Source organism: Crotalus tigris, unplaced genomic scaffold (genome assembly GCF_016545835.1).
Source record: "Crotalus tigris isolate CLP2741 ecotype Arizona unplaced genomic scaffold, ASM1654583v1 scf7180000017735.2152567, whole genome shotgun sequence".
Taxonomy (NCBI): Eukaryota; Metazoa; Chordata; class Lepidosauria; order Squamata; family Viperidae; genus Crotalus; species Crotalus tigris.
Genome location: NW_024096601.1, coordinates 1,639,997 through 1,659,934, shown reverse-complemented (window position 1 = coordinate 1,659,934; position 19,938 = coordinate 1,639,997). Strand labels below are relative to the sequence as shown.

At 47.4% G+C, this 19,938-nt stretch overlaps 3 protein-coding genes across 19 annotated transcripts in view; 2 read left to right on the top strand and 1 right to left on the bottom strand.

Annotated features, from left to right (window-relative positions):
- GRAMD2A (GRAM domain containing 2A) overlaps positions 1-4,396 on the top strand; it is a 37,127-nt gene extending 32,731 nt beyond the window's left edge. For all 7 annotated transcript variants that reach the window (XM_039339579.1, XM_039339577.1, XM_039339575.1 and 4 more), the window contains one exon: positions 955-4,396. In XM_039339579.1, the coding sequence (XP_039195513.1) occupies positions 955-958 (4 nt within the window). In that variant the 3' untranslated portion in view covers positions 959-4,396. The remainder of the gene's footprint in view (positions 1-954) is intronic.
- An 8,248-nt stretch (positions 4,397-12,644) lies between these two features.
- SENP8 (SUMO peptidase family member, NEDD8 specific) lies at positions 12,645-19,198 on the bottom strand. 2 transcript variants are annotated; one of them, XM_039339571.1, is made up of 2 exons: positions 18,935-19,198; positions 12,645-14,877 (listed from the first exon to the last, which is right to left on the bottom strand). In XM_039339571.1, exon 2 carries the CDS (start codon positions 14,833-14,835, stop codon positions 14,197-14,199), a length of 639 nt encoding a protein of 212 aa, XP_039195505.1. In that variant the 5' UTR covers positions 14,836-14,877; positions 18,935-19,198; the 3' UTR covers positions 12,645-14,196. The 2 variants fall into 2 exon arrangements, with proteins under 2 accessions (XP_039195505.1, XP_039195507.1); XM_039339573.1 differs by lacking the exon at positions 18,935-19,198 and adding an exon at positions 18,794-18,928.
- Positions 19,199-19,386: 188 nt separating this feature from the next.
- MYO9A (myosin IXA) overlaps positions 19,387-19,938 on the top strand; it is a 100,241-nt gene continuing 99,689 nt past the window's right edge. For all 10 annotated transcript variants that reach the window (XR_005556264.1, XM_039339567.1, XM_039339566.1 and 7 more), the window contains exon 1: positions 19,387-19,577. The gene's annotated coding sequence lies outside the window, so the exon portion shown is untranslated. The remainder of the gene's footprint in view (positions 19,578-19,938) is intronic.

The window sequence follows — 19,938 nt, the reverse complement described above, 5'->3', positions numbered from 1 at the left end:
AGAGAGAAAAAAGAAAGAAAGAAAGAAAGAAAGAGAAAGGAAGGAAGGAAAGAAAGAAAGAAAGAAAGAAAGAAAGAAAGAAAGAAAGAAAGAAAGAAAGAAAGAAAGAAAGAAAGAAAGAAATTCTTTATTGGCCAAGTGTGATTGGACACACAAGGAATTTGTCTCTGGTGCATAAGTTCCCAGCGTACATACAAACAACGAAGCAATAGGCCATATATCATAGGTCATACAGTAGTTGCCATCATTAATCATAAGATACAACAAGTGATAAATCATAAGATACTAATAGGAGAAGGTAGTAGGAAAAATGAGAAGATGAGAAGGATAATAGCAATACAGTCCTATTACATGAGTAAATATCTTTAGGCTGTGGGAATTAAGTGTTCAGCAGAGCGATGGTATAGAGCAGGGGTAGGCAACCTCGGCTCTTTTAAGACTCATGAACTTCAACTCCCAGAATTCCTGAGTCAGCTATGCTGACTCAATAATTCTGGGAGTTGAAGTCCATGAGTCATAAAAGCCGAGGTTGCCTACCCCTGGTATAGGGGAAAAAACTATCTTTGCGTCTAGTTGTTTTGGCATGCAATACCCTATAGCGGCATCCAGAGAGGAGAAGTTGAAACAGTTTATGTCCAGGATGTGAGGGGTCTGTAGATATTTTCCTTCTAGCTCTGTGCAGTGTACAGATCCTCAGTGGAAGGCAGGCTGGTTGCAATTGTTTTTTCTGCAGTTCTAAGTATCCATTGAAGTCTGTACCTGACCTGCTTGGTTGCTGTGCCAAACCAGTTACTGAGGTACAAATGACAGTCTCAATTATCACCCCTCAGGGTGCTTTCACACATGAATTCTACTCCAAAGCTTGCACGTAGATGACATTTCAGTGAAGAAGTTCTCGTTGTTTTCTCTGTAAGCAGCCTGGAGTGGCAAACGTGGACTTCTTTCTTTTGACAGATGATTGTAGCACAAGGAAGATTGGAGAAGATCAAACTTCACTTTAACTTGGGTCCAAGTAGGTAACGTGGCTGCTATGAAGATGGGGCAAGTGGTTCTCTCTCCATTCTTGTTGGACCAAAGCAGTGAGGAACACCTTAGGTGGTTCCTCGCCTCCAAGAACCCCGTCGGAGACTTCACACGTTGCATCAACTCTGCTAGAACATCTTCCAGGCTGTTAGGGATGCTTATGGCCATCGCCAAAAAGGTTCTGGCTAAGTTGGCCCAAGAGGGGCAAGTTCCAGGCCACAATATCAGAGGTGATCCTCCTCAGCTCTGACAAAGTTATGGGACTTAACTCTCAACAAGTGCCAGCAACGTTGGAGATTGCACTAGAGGACTTCTCCCAAGTCCTTCCTTGCACTTTGGAACAGCAGCGTTTAGAAGGCTGCGCTTGCCAGTGGACTTCGTGGCTCTTGGGACACCATCTCCAAGGGGCTCTTTGAGATGCCAGAGACATGGCTGGTTTCTCCTCTGGAGAGGGTTCCTCCAGGGCGCGGTTGGTGCCAGCATTCACGCCCTCTTTTCCTGTGGAAGGCGGGTGGCCGGATAGTTACTGCTCCTGCAATGAAAACACAGCCAGTCAATGAAGATGACTAGTCAATCATCTTTTACTAAGGATGAGTAGGAGTTTGGAGCTGTCCCGTCTCTGCCCTTTCACATCCCAGTATTCTGAGTTCTCCTTAGGACCAATCTTCTTGCACTAACGAGAGTCTTCTGACCCGGAGCAATGCCGCTGTGGCAATTTGCACCCCTGCTACCTTTCCAGAGCCAAAGTGACTTTTGAGTGGATGAGCCTCTCGGCTGCTAGGGAAGCCCTGCGTTCTTACGGACTGGAGCCATCCGCACGCGCAGAGCTGTTGGGTAGGCAGCCACATCAGGCTCTTGCCGGAAAAGTAACCGTAAAAGAAGCTTCTCGCTGACGGAGTTGGGAGCCCAAAATGCACTTCCCGTTGGTCTGCCTCCTTAAATAGAAACCGTAGCTTGGCTTTGATGGGCTACAAAAGCACGGGAGAGGAGCAGGGCAGAGAAGAGACAGCCCCACCAAGTAGACCAGACGGTGAAATCAACTTTACAGGATGATTACAATTATTTTGAGACTGGCTGTACTAATTATAATCCCCTCCCCCTTCTTCTAGTTCACTAGGGAGGTGTCTGTCTGAGCCACTTCCAGATGGTATCTGGATGAATGGATGGATGCCTGTCTCCATCAGGGTCATCTTCCTTCTCTGTACAGCCTCCGGTCAGCCGCAACCCAGCAACAGGGTGAGAAAACTTAGTTGTTCGGCCCCGGAAGACCTATTGGGGGCCAAGTGGGGGATTGGGCCAGGAAATTTCCATCAGGAAAAGGATCTGCTGGAGAGAAGCTGTGGGGTTGGAGCTGGAGACCAAAGTCACCTCTGAAGGGAGGGCCGGGTCTTCCGCTGAGCATCTCCTAGGAACGGATAGAGAGGGAGGGAAGTATTGAAGAGTAATGGACTCGGCACCAATGAGCAGATGGTCTCCTGACATAGAGCAAACCCCTCTATGGTCCTCCCAGTTTGTCCTACAGGGCTGCAGGAGGACCTGTGGGGGTTTATGGATGGGAGGCAAATGACACTCCTGTTGGCAGCTAGTTGGGTGTGAACAAAACATGGAAAAAGTGGGGCATTGATGGAAAGACGCTGCGGTGTCCCCCAGGGGGCTTCCGAGCAGCTGAAGGTCATTTCATCAGCATCACTGGAGAGAAGCAGCCATCACGGCTTCTCCTCCTTCCCAGGGACCAGCCGGGCTGCTGGACAGCTGTCGGTGTCTTCTTTAGCAATAAGGTCTCAGGTGTTTATGCAACTTCTTTTCACGAGAACCTCCCACCTTGTGGCTGGGAATGTGTAACACTGATTTATCGGTCTGTTTTTTTTGGGGGGGGGAGAAGCGCTGCTAGGACAAGGACCCTGTTTCATTGACCAGTGAGCGGGTTTGCAAGACCAAAAAAAAAAAAATCTATGGCCAGCAGGCAAAGACCGATCAGGTAAGGCTGGCAAGAAGGCAGAGTAATTAGGAAATGCTCACAAACCTAGGTTATGCCAAGGAGAGCTTTGCTGAGCCCGCTGTCCTTTGAAGGTGTTTGTGCATCTGGATGGGGAAAGAAATTTAGGTTGCCCCTTCGCTGCAGTTATTTTTTCTGTCGTGTTTGCAAGATTTAGCAGCTGTCAGGAGCTCAAAATCCAGTTTGCACTTGAGCTGTTTCCTTTCATTCTTTAACAACACCCGTCTATCCTACCGAAGATAATTACGGGAGGCACTTTGAATACAGTAGAAAGGCACGATATAAATGCACAGTATTGTTATTGTGAATGTCGTCGTTTTTATTTCTTTTCAAAAAATATTCAGGATAACTGCCTCAGGACATTTTGGGGGTGTTGTCCTCTACGAGACCTAGGCTAACTATGGCAGCAAGGGAAATACAAAGGACCAGCAAAAGCTTAGCAAAGCTTCAGACCGTTTTGCCATCCTGGGCTGCAGAATTGTGTAAAACGGATTCCCGTTTTCGGCTGAAAGGCCATCAGTTTGGGATGGCTACTGAAAGCGTAAAGCCAGAAGCCAATTTTTTAAAAAATCTGACACCTTAGATAAATTTGAGAACACCAATCCCAGTCACTATGAAAATCCAATTATTATTTTTTCTATGGTTACATTGTTGGTACTTATGAGTACTTCCCGTTTTGCCTAAAAAAAAAAATTATTTAAAATGTGAGAAACCATCATATGAACTATATTTAAGTTTAAATTAAAGTTAAGGTATCATTCTTTGGTGTATGATTCCTAACAGGTTGGTTTCTTTGGGTCCACAAGAGCCTGACTAAGGTGGAATTGAATGGCTGGGTTTATGTGTTGTGCGATGTTTTGAGTTGCTTTAACTGCGGTTTTTATAAGCAGAAAGACCTGAAGTCATACAACAACATACTGTAAAGACCAAAATAATTCAGTTAGGATTGTTGTAAGTCTAGGACAGGGGTGGGGAACCTTGGCTCTTTTATGACTCGTGGACTTCAACTCCCAGAATTCCTGAGCCAGCCATGCTGAGGGGAAAGGGAGAGGTTTCCAAGCTGAGCCATGCCGGCTCAGGAATTCTGGGAGTTGAAGTCCACGAGTCATAAAAGAGCCAAGGTTGCCTACCCCTGCTCTAGGACTACCTGTACTGAAGTTCATATCCTGAAATCTGGAGACCTGCAGTGTTATTGCAATCTTGCAGCTGGGGGAAAAATTACCTCTTTTCTAAATGCCAAAACCTCGTGAGATTGCCAAACCTTGGGAGCTGATAGTATTCTTTAAAATATTACTGTGTTTAATTCCGGAGGCCCACGGATGTCACCTGCTTGTATATGTGTGCCATGGTGCCCGCAACACTGACTTTCTGACTCTGGCTTAATGTGTGATCCTCGTTTTTAATCACAGTGTGAAGATAGCAATCCATCCTTGCAGGGAATGCAAACTCTTGGTCTTCTGTTGCTTTTAGGGAGGGCTAAGAAATAGGTGATGGCGGAAGGACACGTCCTTCCCCCACCCCCCAAAAAAAGAGCTGGAATTGAGAAAACTCGTTAAGCTTTTTGACCCAATGCATTTGCGGACCTCTTTCTTGAGCTCTCAGCTTTGTGTCAATTACATAATCTATACTGATGCCTCCCAAAATTGTCCATTTAGGTCAAGGGTAGGCAGCCTTGGCTCTTTTATGACTCGTGGACTTCAACTTCCAGAATTCCTGAGCCAGCCATGCTGAGGGGAAAGGGAGAGGTTTCCAAGCTGAGCCATGCTGGCTCAGGAATTCTGGGAGTTGAAGTCCACAAGTCATAAAAGAGCCAAAGTTGCCTACCCCTGGCCTAAGTCCTCCAGTTCTAAGCGTTGAGCCTCCTAGACCAGGGGTAGGCAACCTCAGCTCTTTTATGACTCATGGACTTCAACTCCTAGAATTCCTGAGCCAGCATGGCTCAGCTTGGAAACCTCTCCCTTTCCCCTCAGCGTGGCTGGCTCAGGAATTCTGGGAGTTGAAGTTCATAAGTCATAAAAGAGCCAAGGTTGCCTACCCCTGGCCTAGGTCATACATCTGAGTTTCTCAGCTGCCAATGGCCAGTCTGTGCAGATTCAGAACTCCGAAAAATGAAATCTCTTTCGTAAATGTCAACTTTGGGGTTTCGGTGGTGGCACCTGAGAGAGAGGGGAGGCGTGTGGGAAAGGCTGATGTCAGTCGCCAGGAACAATTCCAGCCCTCTTCTTTAGCGCCTGCTAGAACTTCAGCCCTGATAGGCAGATTAAAACATTAAAAATAATCTTTTTTTTAAAAAAATGGGAAGCTCGCTTGCTGCAGAAAAAACACTGTTCTCTGACACAATTTCCAAGAATAACTCGGAGCTTCGCAGAGCATCTAACGCCAGCGGAACCTTTCATGTTCTAAAAATACCTTGGGTGGATGGGGGGGGGTCTCTGCAGTGGTTATTTCCACACCCAGATTTCCTCAGTAGTTTCCCCCTTTCCGCATGCGATCACTGAGCCAAGAACTGCACTCCAACATTTGGGGAAAGCAGCTTTGATTCTGAACTCCACATTTGCCCAGAACATGTCAATGTCATCGACTCGTTATAAAATCATGGAGCAATCGCGTGTTTCTTTGGCCTTATTTGGCACACGATTGCAAATTGGAAAACCGCCATTCTGATGTTCCCTGTTCTGTTAAGGGAGGCTTAATCGGCTTAGCTTTCGCTAGAGGACTTGTGAGCCAGGCTTAATCGGTTTTTTCTTGCCCTCCCATTGGCTGAACAACTGGAGATTTCTCTGACCGAACAGCGCCACAATTTCTGATAGTCGGATTAGGGGACATCTGTTGTTCCAGATGATGAGTTGCCCTCTGTGCACACTCAGCTGCATTTGGCACATGCCAATACAGGCACCCATTGACCTCAGAACGGGGAAGGTCTTTTGATGTATTTCAGTTTAGAAAGAGACCCTAAGAGTGTCTCACATGTCCGTGTGTTATGTACTAAAACAGGGGTCTTCAAACTTGGCCCTTTTATGACTTGTGGGCTTCAACTCCCAGAATTCCTTAGCTAGGCACGCTGGCTGAGGAATTCTGGGAGTTGAAGTCCACAAGTCATAAAAGGGCCAGGTTTGAAGACCCCTGTACTAAAATCATTGTAGGAGGTCAGGACTACCCATAATCCTCTTTGTCTTAGGTCAGAAGTGTCCAACAACCTTGGCAACTTTAAGACCTATGGGCTTCAACTCCCAGAATTCCTCAGCCAGCATGGCTTAGGTGAATTCTGGAAAGTAATTCTCTCGAAATTCTCTTGCTGCCTTTTTTGCCATCAACCAAGATGTCTAGGGCAGTGATTCTCAACCTTTCTAATGCCGCAACCTACAACCGGTCGTAAGTCGAGGACTACTCAACTGGTCGTAAGTCGAGGACTACTCAACTGGTGCAGCACCATTTGCAGAATGGGACTTTTGGCGGGCTCAGCAGGGCAGAGACAGCCTGGACAATTCCTATTGGCTTTTGAAAGCCAATAGAATTAGACTCTATTCAAGAGAGTCTATTCTATTGGCTTTCAAAAGCCAATAGAATAAAAGGGAGTAGCACAGCTAAGGAAAAGGGGAAAAAAATGGCGGACTGCGTTGTTTGGCGACCCCCGTGAAATGGTCGTTCGACCCCAAATGGGGTCCCGACCCACAGGTTGAGAACCACTGGTCTAGGGGCTGTCCCCTTATCTAGCCCTCAGTTAAGTGGCACATGACACTTAATTGTTTTAAAATAAGGCATGACTCAATGCTTCAAGAATGATTCTGGAGACGTTTTGGTGACCTTGTCTGACCAGAACACTTTTCCATTATTCCTTAAAGTAGTCTTATTTTTTTTCCTCTCCTTCACTTCTGTCCTCACTTGTCACCTGATCAAATTTCTTAAAAAAAGGGTAGGATGGAGAAATAGTCTGAAAATTAGTTCAGAATAGGTGAAAGAAATGGAGAGCTTTTGTTTAGCTTGGGAATAAAAAGGGTGCAGTTCCCACTTGTGCACAGCAGAGGGCCCCAAAGTCCTTTGCTCACTTAAGGAAAGCCCATCCTTGCAATTGGACATCCTGCTTATCCTAACAGAAGCTTTTCATTTTTTTCTGCAGCTTGGAGTATTTGACAAGAGCAGCTGTCAGAGACCCCCATCATTTTAAAACAGGGATTTTGCCTTCCCTGTGAGCAGCTGGGATTGTGATTTAGACACTACACATTCCAGAATATGGTTGGTAGCTTCAAGTGCCTAGAAATGAGTGAAATCACAAACCAGCTGTTTTATCTTTTTTTGTTGTTGTTTCCTTCTGTTAGTCTTCCTGCAGATTGTGCACTGCTTTCCCATACAGATATTTCCTTTGCTTTGCAGACCCAGACACTAGACCAGTGGTTCTCAACCTGTGGGTCGGGACCCCATTTGGGGTCGAACGACCATTTCACGGGGGTCGCCAAACAACGCAGTCCGCCATTTCCCCCCCCCCTTTTCTTTAACTGTGCTACTCCCTTTTATTCTATTGGCTTTTGAAAGCCAATAGAATAGACTCTCTTGAATAGAGTCTAATTCTATTGGCTTTCAAAAGCCAATAGGAATTGTCCAGGCTGTCTCTGCCCTGCTGAGCCCGCCAAAAGTCCCATTCTGCAAACGGTGCTGTACCAGTTGAGTAGTCCTCGACTTACGACCGGTTGAGTAGTCCTCGGCTTACTATCGGTTGGGGGTCGCGGCATTGAAAAGGTTGAGAACCACTGCACTAGACTTAAATCAGTTGCTGTTGTTGCAGCCTTTTGCTATCCATTGGGAGAAACGCTCACAGTTCATTCAACAAAGGAGACATTATATATTTAATTCATGTTTTTGGCAGGGTGTGGAAGTGTCTAGGGAGCTTGCAACATATCTGTCTCCTACAAGAGCTGGCAACATCAATACTCTTCCTGTCTTGCTTCTTCAGAGTCCAACTTTGGATTCCATAGAGAAGTGATGGCGAACCTTTTAGAGACCGAGTGCCCCCAAAATGGCCCCGCCCTGCTCCACCCATTGCCCCACCCCCAACGCCACCTGCCCGCAGGGCCACTCACCGCTTCCAGGGCGCTATGGCGGTCACACCCTCTGCCCGTGCCCTGCAGCATCAACTGTGCACAATGGGGTGTGAGGGCAGAGTCTTGTCTATTGTGCTTAGCTGACATGTCCTTGGCTGCGCTGCTCCGTGTGGGCCACGTTCAGGGGCGACTTTCCTTCAGGGGGGCTGCTGTAGGGGAGGGGGTCGCTGGGGGAGGCAAGGCTCAGGCAACGGCACGTGTGCCCACAGAGAGGGCTCCGAGTGCCGCCTCTGGCCCCCCTGCCATAAGTTCGCCACCACTGCCATAGAGTATCAGAGGGACTACTATGATCTGCACATTTTTGATCTTTGCACATATAGGCACGTCAAAATCAACAGTAATCTAATGTATTTGTAGAACAAAAAAGCTGCCCTAGGACTAGGTGGAGTCTGGATTTCCTTTTCAGTTATGAGGTTTTTAGCTCCACTTTCCAGAATGGTGAGGTCATGTGCAATTTTCAGATTTTTCTGAAGGACAAATAGGATAAAATACACATATTTGAAATGTTGCCAAAAGAGTTCCCTCTCTTTCCTTTTCTGAATTCTCAAGGCAAAGTTTTGAGATTCTTTCTAAAGTTGCACCCTTCTCTGAGTAGGTGTTTGGCTTCCAACTGGCTTTTCTTGCAATGCAGGTGTGCTTTGAACATTCCAGGTTATCAAAGTGCGATACAAGGCTTCTAATGTTTACCTATTGGGGTTTAGCTATTCATTCAGAAAAAATGGAGCAGGCCGAAGGTTATGAATGGAATTTTTCAGCTTCTCGGATGAAAAATCTCTTCAGATCCACCTGGTGTAGGGTAAGACGTATCCACAAGAAAGGGTAATTGTACTGATGTGAAACTGGAAAAGCTTCAGAAGCTAACTGAATTGTCCCAATCTTAGAAAATATTTGTGGAAACCATTAACATTGAAACCTGTTTTTCACGCACACAACTTCCCATTTCATTTTTAGACAATTAAAAAGAATTAAGGGCATTTTCAACCACTGGCCTTTGAAGAGAAACTCTCTGCCCTTTATGTGAGTAGAGATTTTATCTGGGAACTTTGCATATAGCTGCAGAGCTAGGAGACATCTAGTGAGCTCCTTAACCACCCTGAGCTGACTCTTAAATATTCTAAGGCAGTGGTTCTCAATCTTTTTAATGCCGCGACTCCCAACTGGTCGTAAGTAGAGGACTACTCAACCGGTCGTAAGTTGAGGACTATTCAACTGGTGCAGCACCTTTTGCAGAATGGGACTTTTGGCGGGCTCAACAGGGCAGAGACAGCCTGGACAATTCCTATTGGCTTTTGAAAGCCAATAGAATTAGACTCTATTCAAGCGAGTCTATTCTATTGGCTTTCAAAAGCCAATAGAATAAAAGGGAGTAGCACAGTTAAGGAAAAGGAGGAAAAAAATGGCGGACTGCATTGTTTGGCGACCCCCGTGAAATGGTCATTCGAGCCCAAATGGGGTCCCGACCCACAGGTTGAGAACCACTGCTCTAGGGGGTAGAACAAAAGGCATCAGCATATGGAGACATTCTAGTTCTTGTTATGTACCTTTTACAATTGTGTGTTTTCTAGATCTCCAAGGCAAGTCTTGCTTCTGGTTTTGATTGTGGTGCAGGGAACTGGGACCATATTTCTGTACTGGTACTGCCAATTACCAACCCTGCATTCCTGCAGATGGTTACTCATTTTCCCTTCAGGTTTTCATAATTTTTCTGAGCAGTGTTTGCTTTGTCTAAGAAAACATCCCGTAAAGTTCTTACTAACAAGGTGATTCATTCCTGGCTATAATTACAGCTGAATTCTGCTGCCATTCCCTTTTCCTACTGAAGCTTATTTGCAAAATGGTTATTTATCCTGCCTTTCAAGAGGACAAACCAAATACTCCTGCCCGTTTTTCCCCACAAACACAACTCTTGTCAAGTGGGCTGCGCTGAGAGAGGGACTGACCCAAGGAAAGCCCACCTGCTTAATCCATTAACAGCCTTCCCACTCTTCGTCATCATCCCGGGTGCATTTGGACGCTGACTTCCAGAACTCGTAGGGAACTGGTAATAAATGACAGACACACACAGCAATGATAGTGGGAGGACTTGGAGGGGTGGTCGCACACTGACTTTATCTTTTTAAGGAGTAGCTTTGTGTGTATGTGTGTGCATATGTGTGGAGCTTAAGGGATGCTGCAGTCGTCACTTGCCTAATTTCGTTTTGCACGCAAGCAGCATCCTATCTTTTCTTTGGCTCCTTCAGGTCTGTCTCCACTTCAGATACGAATCACAGCCTCTTGGTCCCTTGTCACAGAAAGACTACAGGCCTCCCTGTGTTTTGGGGGAGAATTCCTGTTGCTCCACCTGCTGAGATGGGAAGGACAGTTGGCCATTTAGGAAAATCAGTGTAAAGGGGGAGGGGAGGGGGGGGAAATGGGTGGAAGGTCTTAGAATCCCTTGAATGGCATCTTCACTGTTTGTCTTTCTCTACCTGGTGACGCCCTTGGCACCTGAAGCTGTTTGCTTTTCTCTGTACCTAAAGAAAGTTGCTGCATTTGGACTCCTGCGCTAAGCCTTTCAAGCACGTGAGATCACAACTGCACCCGGGTCAATCTGCTAGCTAGGAGCTCCTATGGTGCCTGCTTAGAACTAAAGGACTTCTAGATCAGTGTTTCTCAACCTTGACAATTTTAAGGCATGTGGACTTCAACTACCAGAATTCCACAGCCAGCAATGCTGGCTGTGGAATTCTGGGAGTTGAAGTCCACATGCCTTAAAATTGTCAAGGTTGAGAAACACTGTTCTAGATCAATAGGCCCAGAAATGTCGGAGACGCCTTTTTAGGCAACTGGTGCAAAAGGGCACTCACTTAAGAGGACTCCCAAAGGTGCTTTTTCAAAAGGCAACTGGACTTCCACTGTTTTTCCCTGAAGACATTTCGCTTCTCGTCCAAAAAGCTTCTCCAGTTTATCTGAACTGAAGAAGATTCTTGGATGAGAAGCAAAACGTCTTCAAGGAAAAACAGAAAAAGTCCCCAATGCCTCTTGGAAAAAGCACCAGGACCTGGAAGACTGACAATCTCCACAGACATTTAGAGGAGTACATTTCCCTCAATGCAGCCTAGAGAGGCAAAAACACTTCCAGTGATGCAACAATGATCCAAATGGCGCTCCGTTGATCATTCCTTGTGTGTCTCTGCTCTTCCTGTCCTCGGTGGATGTGAAGGTGCTCAATAGTTGGGGCAGAAATTGAAATAAAAGAACCTGTGTAGGGCCTCAGTTACTTCTCGAAACTTCCCTTAATACCATGCTCTTTTATTCTGAATTCTCTGTTTACAGATGTAGGAATGCCAAGACCTTTTTTTCCCCCTACCATCATGGTGTAACAGTTGAAATTTCATGCTGCTGCAGCATAAAGAAATGGTCAATCTAGTACAGTGGTTCTCAACCTTTTTAATGCCGCGACCCCCAACCGGTCGTAAGTCAAGGACTACTCCACCGGTCGTAAGTCGAGGACTACTCAACTGATGCAGCGCCGTTTGCAGAATGGGACTTTTAGCGGGCTCAGCAGGGCAAAGACAGCCTGGACAATTCCTATTGGCTTTGGAAAGCCAATAGAATTAGACTCTATTCAAGAGAGTCTATTCTATTGGCTTTCAAAAGCCAATAGAATAAAAGGGAGTAGCACAGCTAAGGAAAAGGGGAAAAAAATGGCGGACCGCGTTGTTTGGCGATCCCCGTGAAATGGTCGTTCGACCCCAAATGGGGTCCCGACCCACAGGTTGAGAACCCCTGCTCTAGTAATTATGATGGGTTGACTTTAAGGTGAAAGTTGTTGCTAAAAATACCCAAATGGAAGGCATCAGTGATGGCGAACCTTTTAGAGACCGAGTGCCCAAACTGCAACCCAAAACCCACTTATGCATCGTTGGGTGCCGGGTGGGTGTGGCCCTTTGGGTAGGCGTGGCTGCGGTGATAACAGCAGATTGGCTGGGACTAAAAAGTTCAATCAATCAATTCCAACTTTGCAAGATCTTTTTTTTTCCTGCGAGAAGTTGAAATTGACTGATTGAACCTTTTTTTATATACACGGAGGAGGTCTACAGCGAAAAGGTTTTATAAAACCCAGCTGAAGGCCTAGGACTGGGGCGACGGTGCGCGTGCCCACAGACAGGGCTCTGAATGCCGCCTCTGGCACCCGTGCCATAGGTTCGCCACCACTGCCCTAGGTTTTAACAGGAGTTTGCTATTAAAGTCTTCCCATTTTCGTGTCATTTGGGGGAAGAGAGAATGAAGGAGACCTCCAAGGTGCTTCTGATGCTCTCCTAGATTTCCATGATTGAATTAAGGAGCTGCATCAAAATTCTCTGAAGGCATCCTTGATTTGAATGAGCTATAACTGCGCTCTAACAATCCATCAGGGTCTGCAGAAGCTTAGTCATCTTCCAGAAAATATCTCTAGAATCAAGTGGCTTGTTTCCCTCTCTTCTAGCTGGATATGGATTGCACAATTCAGCAATTGTATGGAAACAAAAACAGACTGCCACTGAGCATCACTTTTCAGATTTTCAAGTTTACTTCTTAATTTTTGACTGGAGATTTCCCCAAACATAATGCAATTATGCAAATAAGAGAAATTACAAAATGCTTCTGCCCAACAATTTCAACATCCAGTAAAACAATTGAACTTGTTACTTAAATCCTGTTGAAGATGCTCCTTGTGCAGCATTTTAAAAGGATTTTTTTTTTTGCTGAGGCAGCATCTATCATGAATCAATAAAACAGGATTTAATGGGGGAGGGGGGATGGACATAATATAGGCTTTACGGCTATACCACCTGGCTTGGTATGTTACCAAACAAGATAGGTTACTATTTTTCAGCCCAGCCAAATATTCAGCAGAAGGAAGAAAGCAAATCTTCATCACACAACCAGGGAAGAATCTCCGTCATGACTCTACCTTCACTCCAAATCCCAGATATTGTTCGGCAATTAAAAAGGAAGAAGACTTGAGAAATAAGTAAGCACTAATTCCCTGCTTGGTTGGCTATTACAAATTCTCTCCCAACGTGTTGTTGAATCTCTGCAGCAAAGCCACCAGCACACCAGCCAGTTGTCTGCATTTGCAATTCTCAAGGAATGTGAGTCAACTCCAGCTCTTCATTGCACAAAACACTCGAGTCCTCCTGCCTTTACAAGTATATAATCAGAGATCCTAGGGTGCCATGTTAGGTAACGGAATTAAACCTGACTTCGCTCCAGCTGAATACAATTTAGGGAAATCGATTCAGTGCACTATTAAGGCACTCTCCAGGTCAAAGTGCTCAAAGTGATGTGCAGAAATTCCAGTTTCTGTAAAGATCTATATAGATATATTGAAGGGAAAATTCCTTTTTCTCTAACAGTTTCATCATACCATTCATTCAGTACAGCACCTTAAAAAATCCTTACTGTGTTAAACAACCAGGAGGCTGAGATGGAGCTAGAAATAAGAGGAGCTGATTCTCTTGCTTTCAAGGCTACGGTACTGTACAGCAATTTGGCTTCCTCCCACTACAGTAAAGCACATAGTTACTGGAGGCAATAAGTTCACACAATAAGTAGCTTTCCCCCACTTCCTTTTCGGAAAAGCAGGAATATGGGATCTCTCCTTCGTAGTCCCAAGACAAGCTTTGGATACAAGTGATAACAGTAATTTTGCAGCAGCACAATCATCTGATCTCAATTCCCAGATATTCAGGGATGCTTACAAAAGAGACACTGAAAGCTGCCATAATTACACAGAGGCATATCGTGTGTCTGCCACTGACATCACTAAAATTGGATCACTCACACATGCACACACAAGCATACAAAGAACTTGAGCGATGCGGGGATTTGGGAAGATAAAGAGGTTAGGCTAAGCAGCAGCTGTTCCAAACTGTAGGGAAGATGGCGTAGCTACTTCCCAGGGATTAGCACCACAGAATAGTGCAGTGCAGAAGTGCAAAGATGAGTACATTCTTTCTGGGGGGGGGGGAATCTTGTGCACAAGTCCTCCTCTTAGGCACAGAGAACAAGATTTTTTTTTTTTAAAAAAAGGACCAATATCTGGAAAGTCACAGGTCACTTCTTGGAGAGCATAGTAATGATTTTTTTCCAGTCTTCTCTCTTGCCTGTGATGTACGAAGGAGTCAAGAGCTGAAGCACCGGTTCCTGCTGCTCTTGGAGGAGGAACTCTCGGCACAGGGCCTCAGTGTTGCAGATCACATACATCCCACAGTCATAGCTGTTCTGCTGCGCTGGGGCCTTCTCTTCTACAAAGGCAACTTTGCCCCTCTTGCCAAGAAAGGACTGCAGATTCCTTGCAACCTGCTTGGCATGCGCAGAGTTACACCTGCTGTGGGAGTCATAGTGAGCAAAGCAGTCCTTGTCTTGGAAATACACTAGCAAGCTCCAGTGGGTGCCCCCAGCTGCTTGGCTGGAGTTGTCGTTGATAGCCAGGAACACAATTTTCTTGTGCAACAGGTCCAGGGGCTCAAGGAACAGGGCCAGTTCCTCCTGGTTGGTGGTGCATTTGATGAACTGAGCCACCTCCGGGCCCACGAAGCAGGCCTGGTCGGAGAAGTCTCGGAACTGGTCGTTGGCGAAATACTCAAAGGCAAAGCCAATGATGTGGTCGTTAAGCCAGCAGGGAGGGTCTAATAAAGAAATGTCCGATTGTCTCAGCAAACTGTCCATGTAACTCAGGACAACAGGGTCCATTCTGTGCAAGCAGGGCTACACCTGCTGGAGAAAGCCCAAAGCCTAAAATAAACAAGAGATGAAAAAAGAAATTTACACACGAAATGTGGTGAAGTGCTCCTGCATCTGAACCGTTGAATGAAAACTACTAAATGTGAAAACTAGAGAACGTACTAAGATTTGATTTGCAAAGTGGGAGCATGGCAGTTGATTAGATGTTAACTGGATTTTAAAATAGTTTCCTAGCTCACGCTATTAGGAAAATAAACGGACTCTTCCTTCAGTCTCCCTTTTATTCAGAGGCAAAATTGTGTATTTTTCAGCCTGATCGGATTCTTGTTTATTTAGAAGTCGCTGCCACAAAAACTTTCTTGAGGAATTAAAAAACTGACTGCAGCCTTGAAGTTATTTGATGTTCTGCTTCTGTAAATACTTCTGTATATCACTAGGCTCTGATTCAGCCTTTTGAAAGTGGACAACTGACAGCCCTGTCCCCTGGGCATGACTCAGAGAAAACCGGAGAACACCCATTCATTACAACAGGAAAGAAGCTGCATGTGCTGATTTATTTACTCATTAGGAAGGAATGGGAAGCTTTCCTGCATGCAATTAAAAGACAAAGGAAATTCACTGATGACCTGTATGTATCCTTAATCATTTAAGATCTTCAAAGGCAATAACTAAACAACTGCCTTTTGAAACAAGGAGAATTAAGAGTGACATGCATGAAGGATCGATATAGTAGATCTTCTATAGTGCAGGGATCTCCAAACTTGGCAACTTGTGGACTTCCACCATGCTGGTTGAGAAATTCTGGGATTTGAAGTCCACAGGTCTTAAAAGGTGGCAAGTTTGGAAACCCCTGCTATAATGAACCGGTTTTTGAGTTGTTTTTTTTTAAAAAAAAAAATGCATCCAGAGCTTCCCACTCTTCCAAAGCAAATATCGTATGGATTAAGACACATAATGCTGATCACCATAACAGGAATAATAAAATGGAACAGGAGCATCTATGGTTAACCTGAGTCAACAATCTGGACTTGTACAGATTAATAGCTACACAATGGGTGCTGCATCCTTCTCTTTGCTTAGCCTTCATCTCTCAGTAAGAACAACGTGGTGGTTTTCAGCATTGTCCCACAGCAAGAAATTGTTCATTTCCTGGCTGCATTTATTTTCTTCCCAATAGCCAAGTATTGCTCATTTTATCCATTAGCTGTTACTTGAAACCTCTTGACAGTGACTCACCAAATAAATTCTATATCTAAAGGAAATCTTTTTCAGATACCAACTCATTTTCTTGGAAGCTACAACAAAGCACTTTTAAGTATACTATACAAAGAAAAAAAATAGAACCTGCAATTATGAAGGGATAGGCATACAGGAACCTTTTTTTAGGTCAAGTAACTTTCCAGCGGTAGAAAAAAAATAGAAAAATAGCCTTGAAAATTGTAGAGTAAGAAGAAAACTTTTCTGCAATCTCCAATCTCATGGACACATCCATATAGCTTTTTTGGGTAAAGATACGGCAGTCGTTTCCACTGCTGCTTTCTGAATTGCTTTTGAACGTACATTTCCTAGTGGTGTCTCATCCAAGTATTAACTGAGTTGAATCTGGTTTAGCTTTTCCAAGATTAGCCAAGTCTAGCTAGGTGCTACCATCTAGCCAGGTTGCATAAGAAAAGCTGTGATGACTATTAGCTCTTAGAGTTGGGATTTCCCTGCAGGCTTTCTAGCTACTACAGGTGAACAAAACAATCAACTTGAATTAGATGAACTGAAGCTTACGATTGTCTGGGGTCTCCTAATACCATACATCACATGCAGCTTGTTTCACTTTTGTTTTAGAATAATGTGCACGAATCCAGTTGCCCGTTTGACTGCATTTATACACTGACTTACTCAACCAAGCAAACGTTTTTATAAATCTAAGGCCTTGCACTATGTGTGAACCCAGTCATGCAATTATTTGTTATTTTGCAAAATAAAGGGCTTGTTTCCACTGAAGAGGCCTTGAAGCATCAGAAATAGGACCCAGATTGTTGGGGGCAATGTAAATATATATATATATATATATATATATATATATATATATATATATATATATACATATACACACACATTGCTTACTGGTGTACACCGCTTAGAGAGTGCTTGCACTTAAAGCGGTATATAAGTCTCATAAACAAACAAATAAATAAATAAATAAATAGTATCCCTGCCTCGGCCAAAGATGAAATCTGCAGAGCCAAAGCCTCTGAAGTATAAATACAGCTTTTGAGGAGGAGAAGGAGGAGGGAAATGCCACTATGGCAGGGGTGAGCAACCTTGGCTCTTTTATGACTCGTGGACTTCAACTCCCAGAATTCCTGAGCCAGCCTGGCTCAGCTTGGAAACCTCTCCCTTTCCCCTCAGCATGGCTGGCTCAGGAATTCTGGGAGTTGAAGTCCACGAGTCATAAAAGAGCCCAGGTTGCCTACCCCTGCACTATGGAATACCCTGTGTAGTACAGGGGAGTGTGTGTGTGTATGGGTAGTCCTCAACGTACGACCACGACTGAGCCCAAAATGTATATTGCTAAGTGAGACATTTGTTAAGTGGGTTTTGCCCCATTTTACAACCTTCCATGTAGTTGTTAAGGCAATCTGGCTTCCCCATGACTTTGCTTGCCAGAAGGTCGCAAAAGGGTTGATCACATGACCCCGGGACACGGCGACCGTCATAAATATGAGTCTGTTGCCAAGCGGCTGACTTTTGATCACGTGACCAACGGGAATGCTGCAAAGGGTCGTAAGTGTGACAAACGGTCCCAGGTCACTTTTTTTCAGGGCTGTTGTAACTTTGGTCACTAAATGAGCTGTTGTTAAATCGAGGACCACCCAGCAGCAAAAGGCAACCACTCCTGTGGCCTGACACCGCAGAACGAGCAGAGCTGGAAGGGGCCTTCGAGGTCCTCTAGTCCAGGGCTTTTCAACCTTTTCACCCACTGTACCACTTTTAGGATATGGCAACATCCGCGTGCCACCAGTCGCCTAGCAAGGGGTCAAAAACTTGATGACCCCCCCAAAAAAGTGATAAAGTACAGGTAGTCCTCGACTTACAACAGTTCACTTAGTGACGGTTTGAAGTTACAATGGCACTGAAAAAAGTGCCCCCCCCCAGCCACAGCCGAGCAAGACACCTGCCTGCCCGCCCGGCGGCGCTCTTCCTCCTTTCTGAGGTTTTCATTGTTGTGAACATATCTGTTGAGGATTGGCAGCAGGGGTGGGGGAGGGTGTTTGCTTTTTATTCCCCCCCCCCCCGTCTGCTGGGTGGTTGCAGCAGGTTTGGTCACTTCACATGACCCTGGGACACTGTGACCGTCATAAGTATGAATCAGTTGCCAGGCATCTGAATGTAAATCACAAGACCCTGGAGATGCTGCAACATTCCAGCTGATTGGCGCTTCTTCTGGGCTCAGCAGAAGCGCCAGGATCAGTGCTGCTTTCCAGCTGATTGGTGCTTCTTCAGGGCTCAGCAGAAGCTCCAGGATCAGCGCCGAGCTGCAGCTGGAGCCTGGTGCTGATCCTGGTGCTTCCGCTGAGCTCTGAGAGCCCTGCAGCTCCAGCCATCTCTCGCTCAGGCTTGTGCGGTGCTGCCACCGGTTCAGCTCATTCCCCTCCCCTGCTACCCCTTTTCTAGGATGCTCGCGTACCCCCTGCCAGGTGCCAATGGACCCCAGGTGGGACCCGTATCGCTGGTGGAAAAGCCCTGCTCTAGTCCAACCCTCCTGCCCAACTATGGCGTTTCAGCCAAGCCTTTCCTTGCGCCCCCATTTCGGGAGGGGGGCCTCCAGGATCCGTTTGGCTCGTCCCGCCTTTCCTCTTTGTTCCGAGAGGATTTTGTCCCGGCACAGAACACGGAGCATCTCCTGAGCGAATCCCTCGGGACGAGAGGAATGACTGGCGGGACGGGGAAAAGGCGCCAGGCTTCCACCCACCCGGGAGGGCGGCGCGGAGGAGGGCGACGCCAGCAGAGAGGCGGATCCGGCCGCAGCGACGCTCGGGCTCCTCTCCGCCGGCCTTTCCGCTCGTTCCAGCCGGATCCCGCTCGGAGGAATCTCCCTCACGGGGCGCCTTACCTGCCGCCGGGCCTCCTCGCGCGCCTCGCCTCCCTCAGCCGGGGGTTGCCCGGGCCGGCCGCCAAGCACCGCCGAGCCGAGCGTCGTAAAAGGAAGCAGGGGGAAAAAAAAAAAAAAAGACGCCGCTTTCGTTCTCTCGGCCTCCACCCCTCCCATCCCGCGCTACGCCACTCGCGTAAAGGACCGTCGGGAATCGCGGCCGTGACGCTGAGCGCGCGCTCCTGCCTTTTTTTTTCCCCCGCCAAAAAAGGAAGCGTGGGCGGGGCTTGGCTTGGAGCGCCGCGGCCGGAGGAGACCTCCCGCCTCTCGCTGCGGCCGCTGCTGCTGCGCGAGGACGCGCGTCACGTCAGCTCGAGGCGCGGGGCGGGGCAGGGAGAAGAGGAGGAGGAGGAGAGGGGGCGGGGCCCGGCTTGGTGAGGGGGGGGGAGACGGGCGGGCGGTGCATGCGCGTGCACGTCCGCGCGCGCGCGCGCGGCAGCGAGAGGCGGAGGCTGCTGAGGCGGCTGAGGGGCGAGGCGCGGCGGCGGCGGCGGCGGCGTTTCCTCCCCACCGAAGCGGGGAGGAGGCGGGTGGCCGTCGCGGTGGCGGTGCTGCCCTCGCTGGCCCGAGTCAAGGGAAGCGAGCGCGGCGGGCGGACCCGCAGGTGAGCCTCGCCCGCTGCCCGGCCCTCCCCCCCCCACCCCCGAAGGCTGCCCGCTTTCCCCTCAGCGGACGGGCGAGCGAACAGGCGGGCGCTCCCCTCCGCCGCCCCGCGGCACCTGCGGCTCCCCGGGGCAGCCCCAGCGACGCCTCTCCGCTTCCTCCGGGATGGAGGGAGGGAGGGAGGCGAGGCGGGGGCAGCGGGGCCGCCGCCGAGATCCGGACGGGAGGGATGCGCGGGGGGGGGAGGGGAGGGGAGGGGGGGGCAGATCTGCCCCACGGACCCCCCCCCTCCCACGCGGGCCGGGGAAGCGGGGACCCGGCGGCTCCCGGCGCCTGCAAGGGCCGGCCGGGCGCGGGGAGGC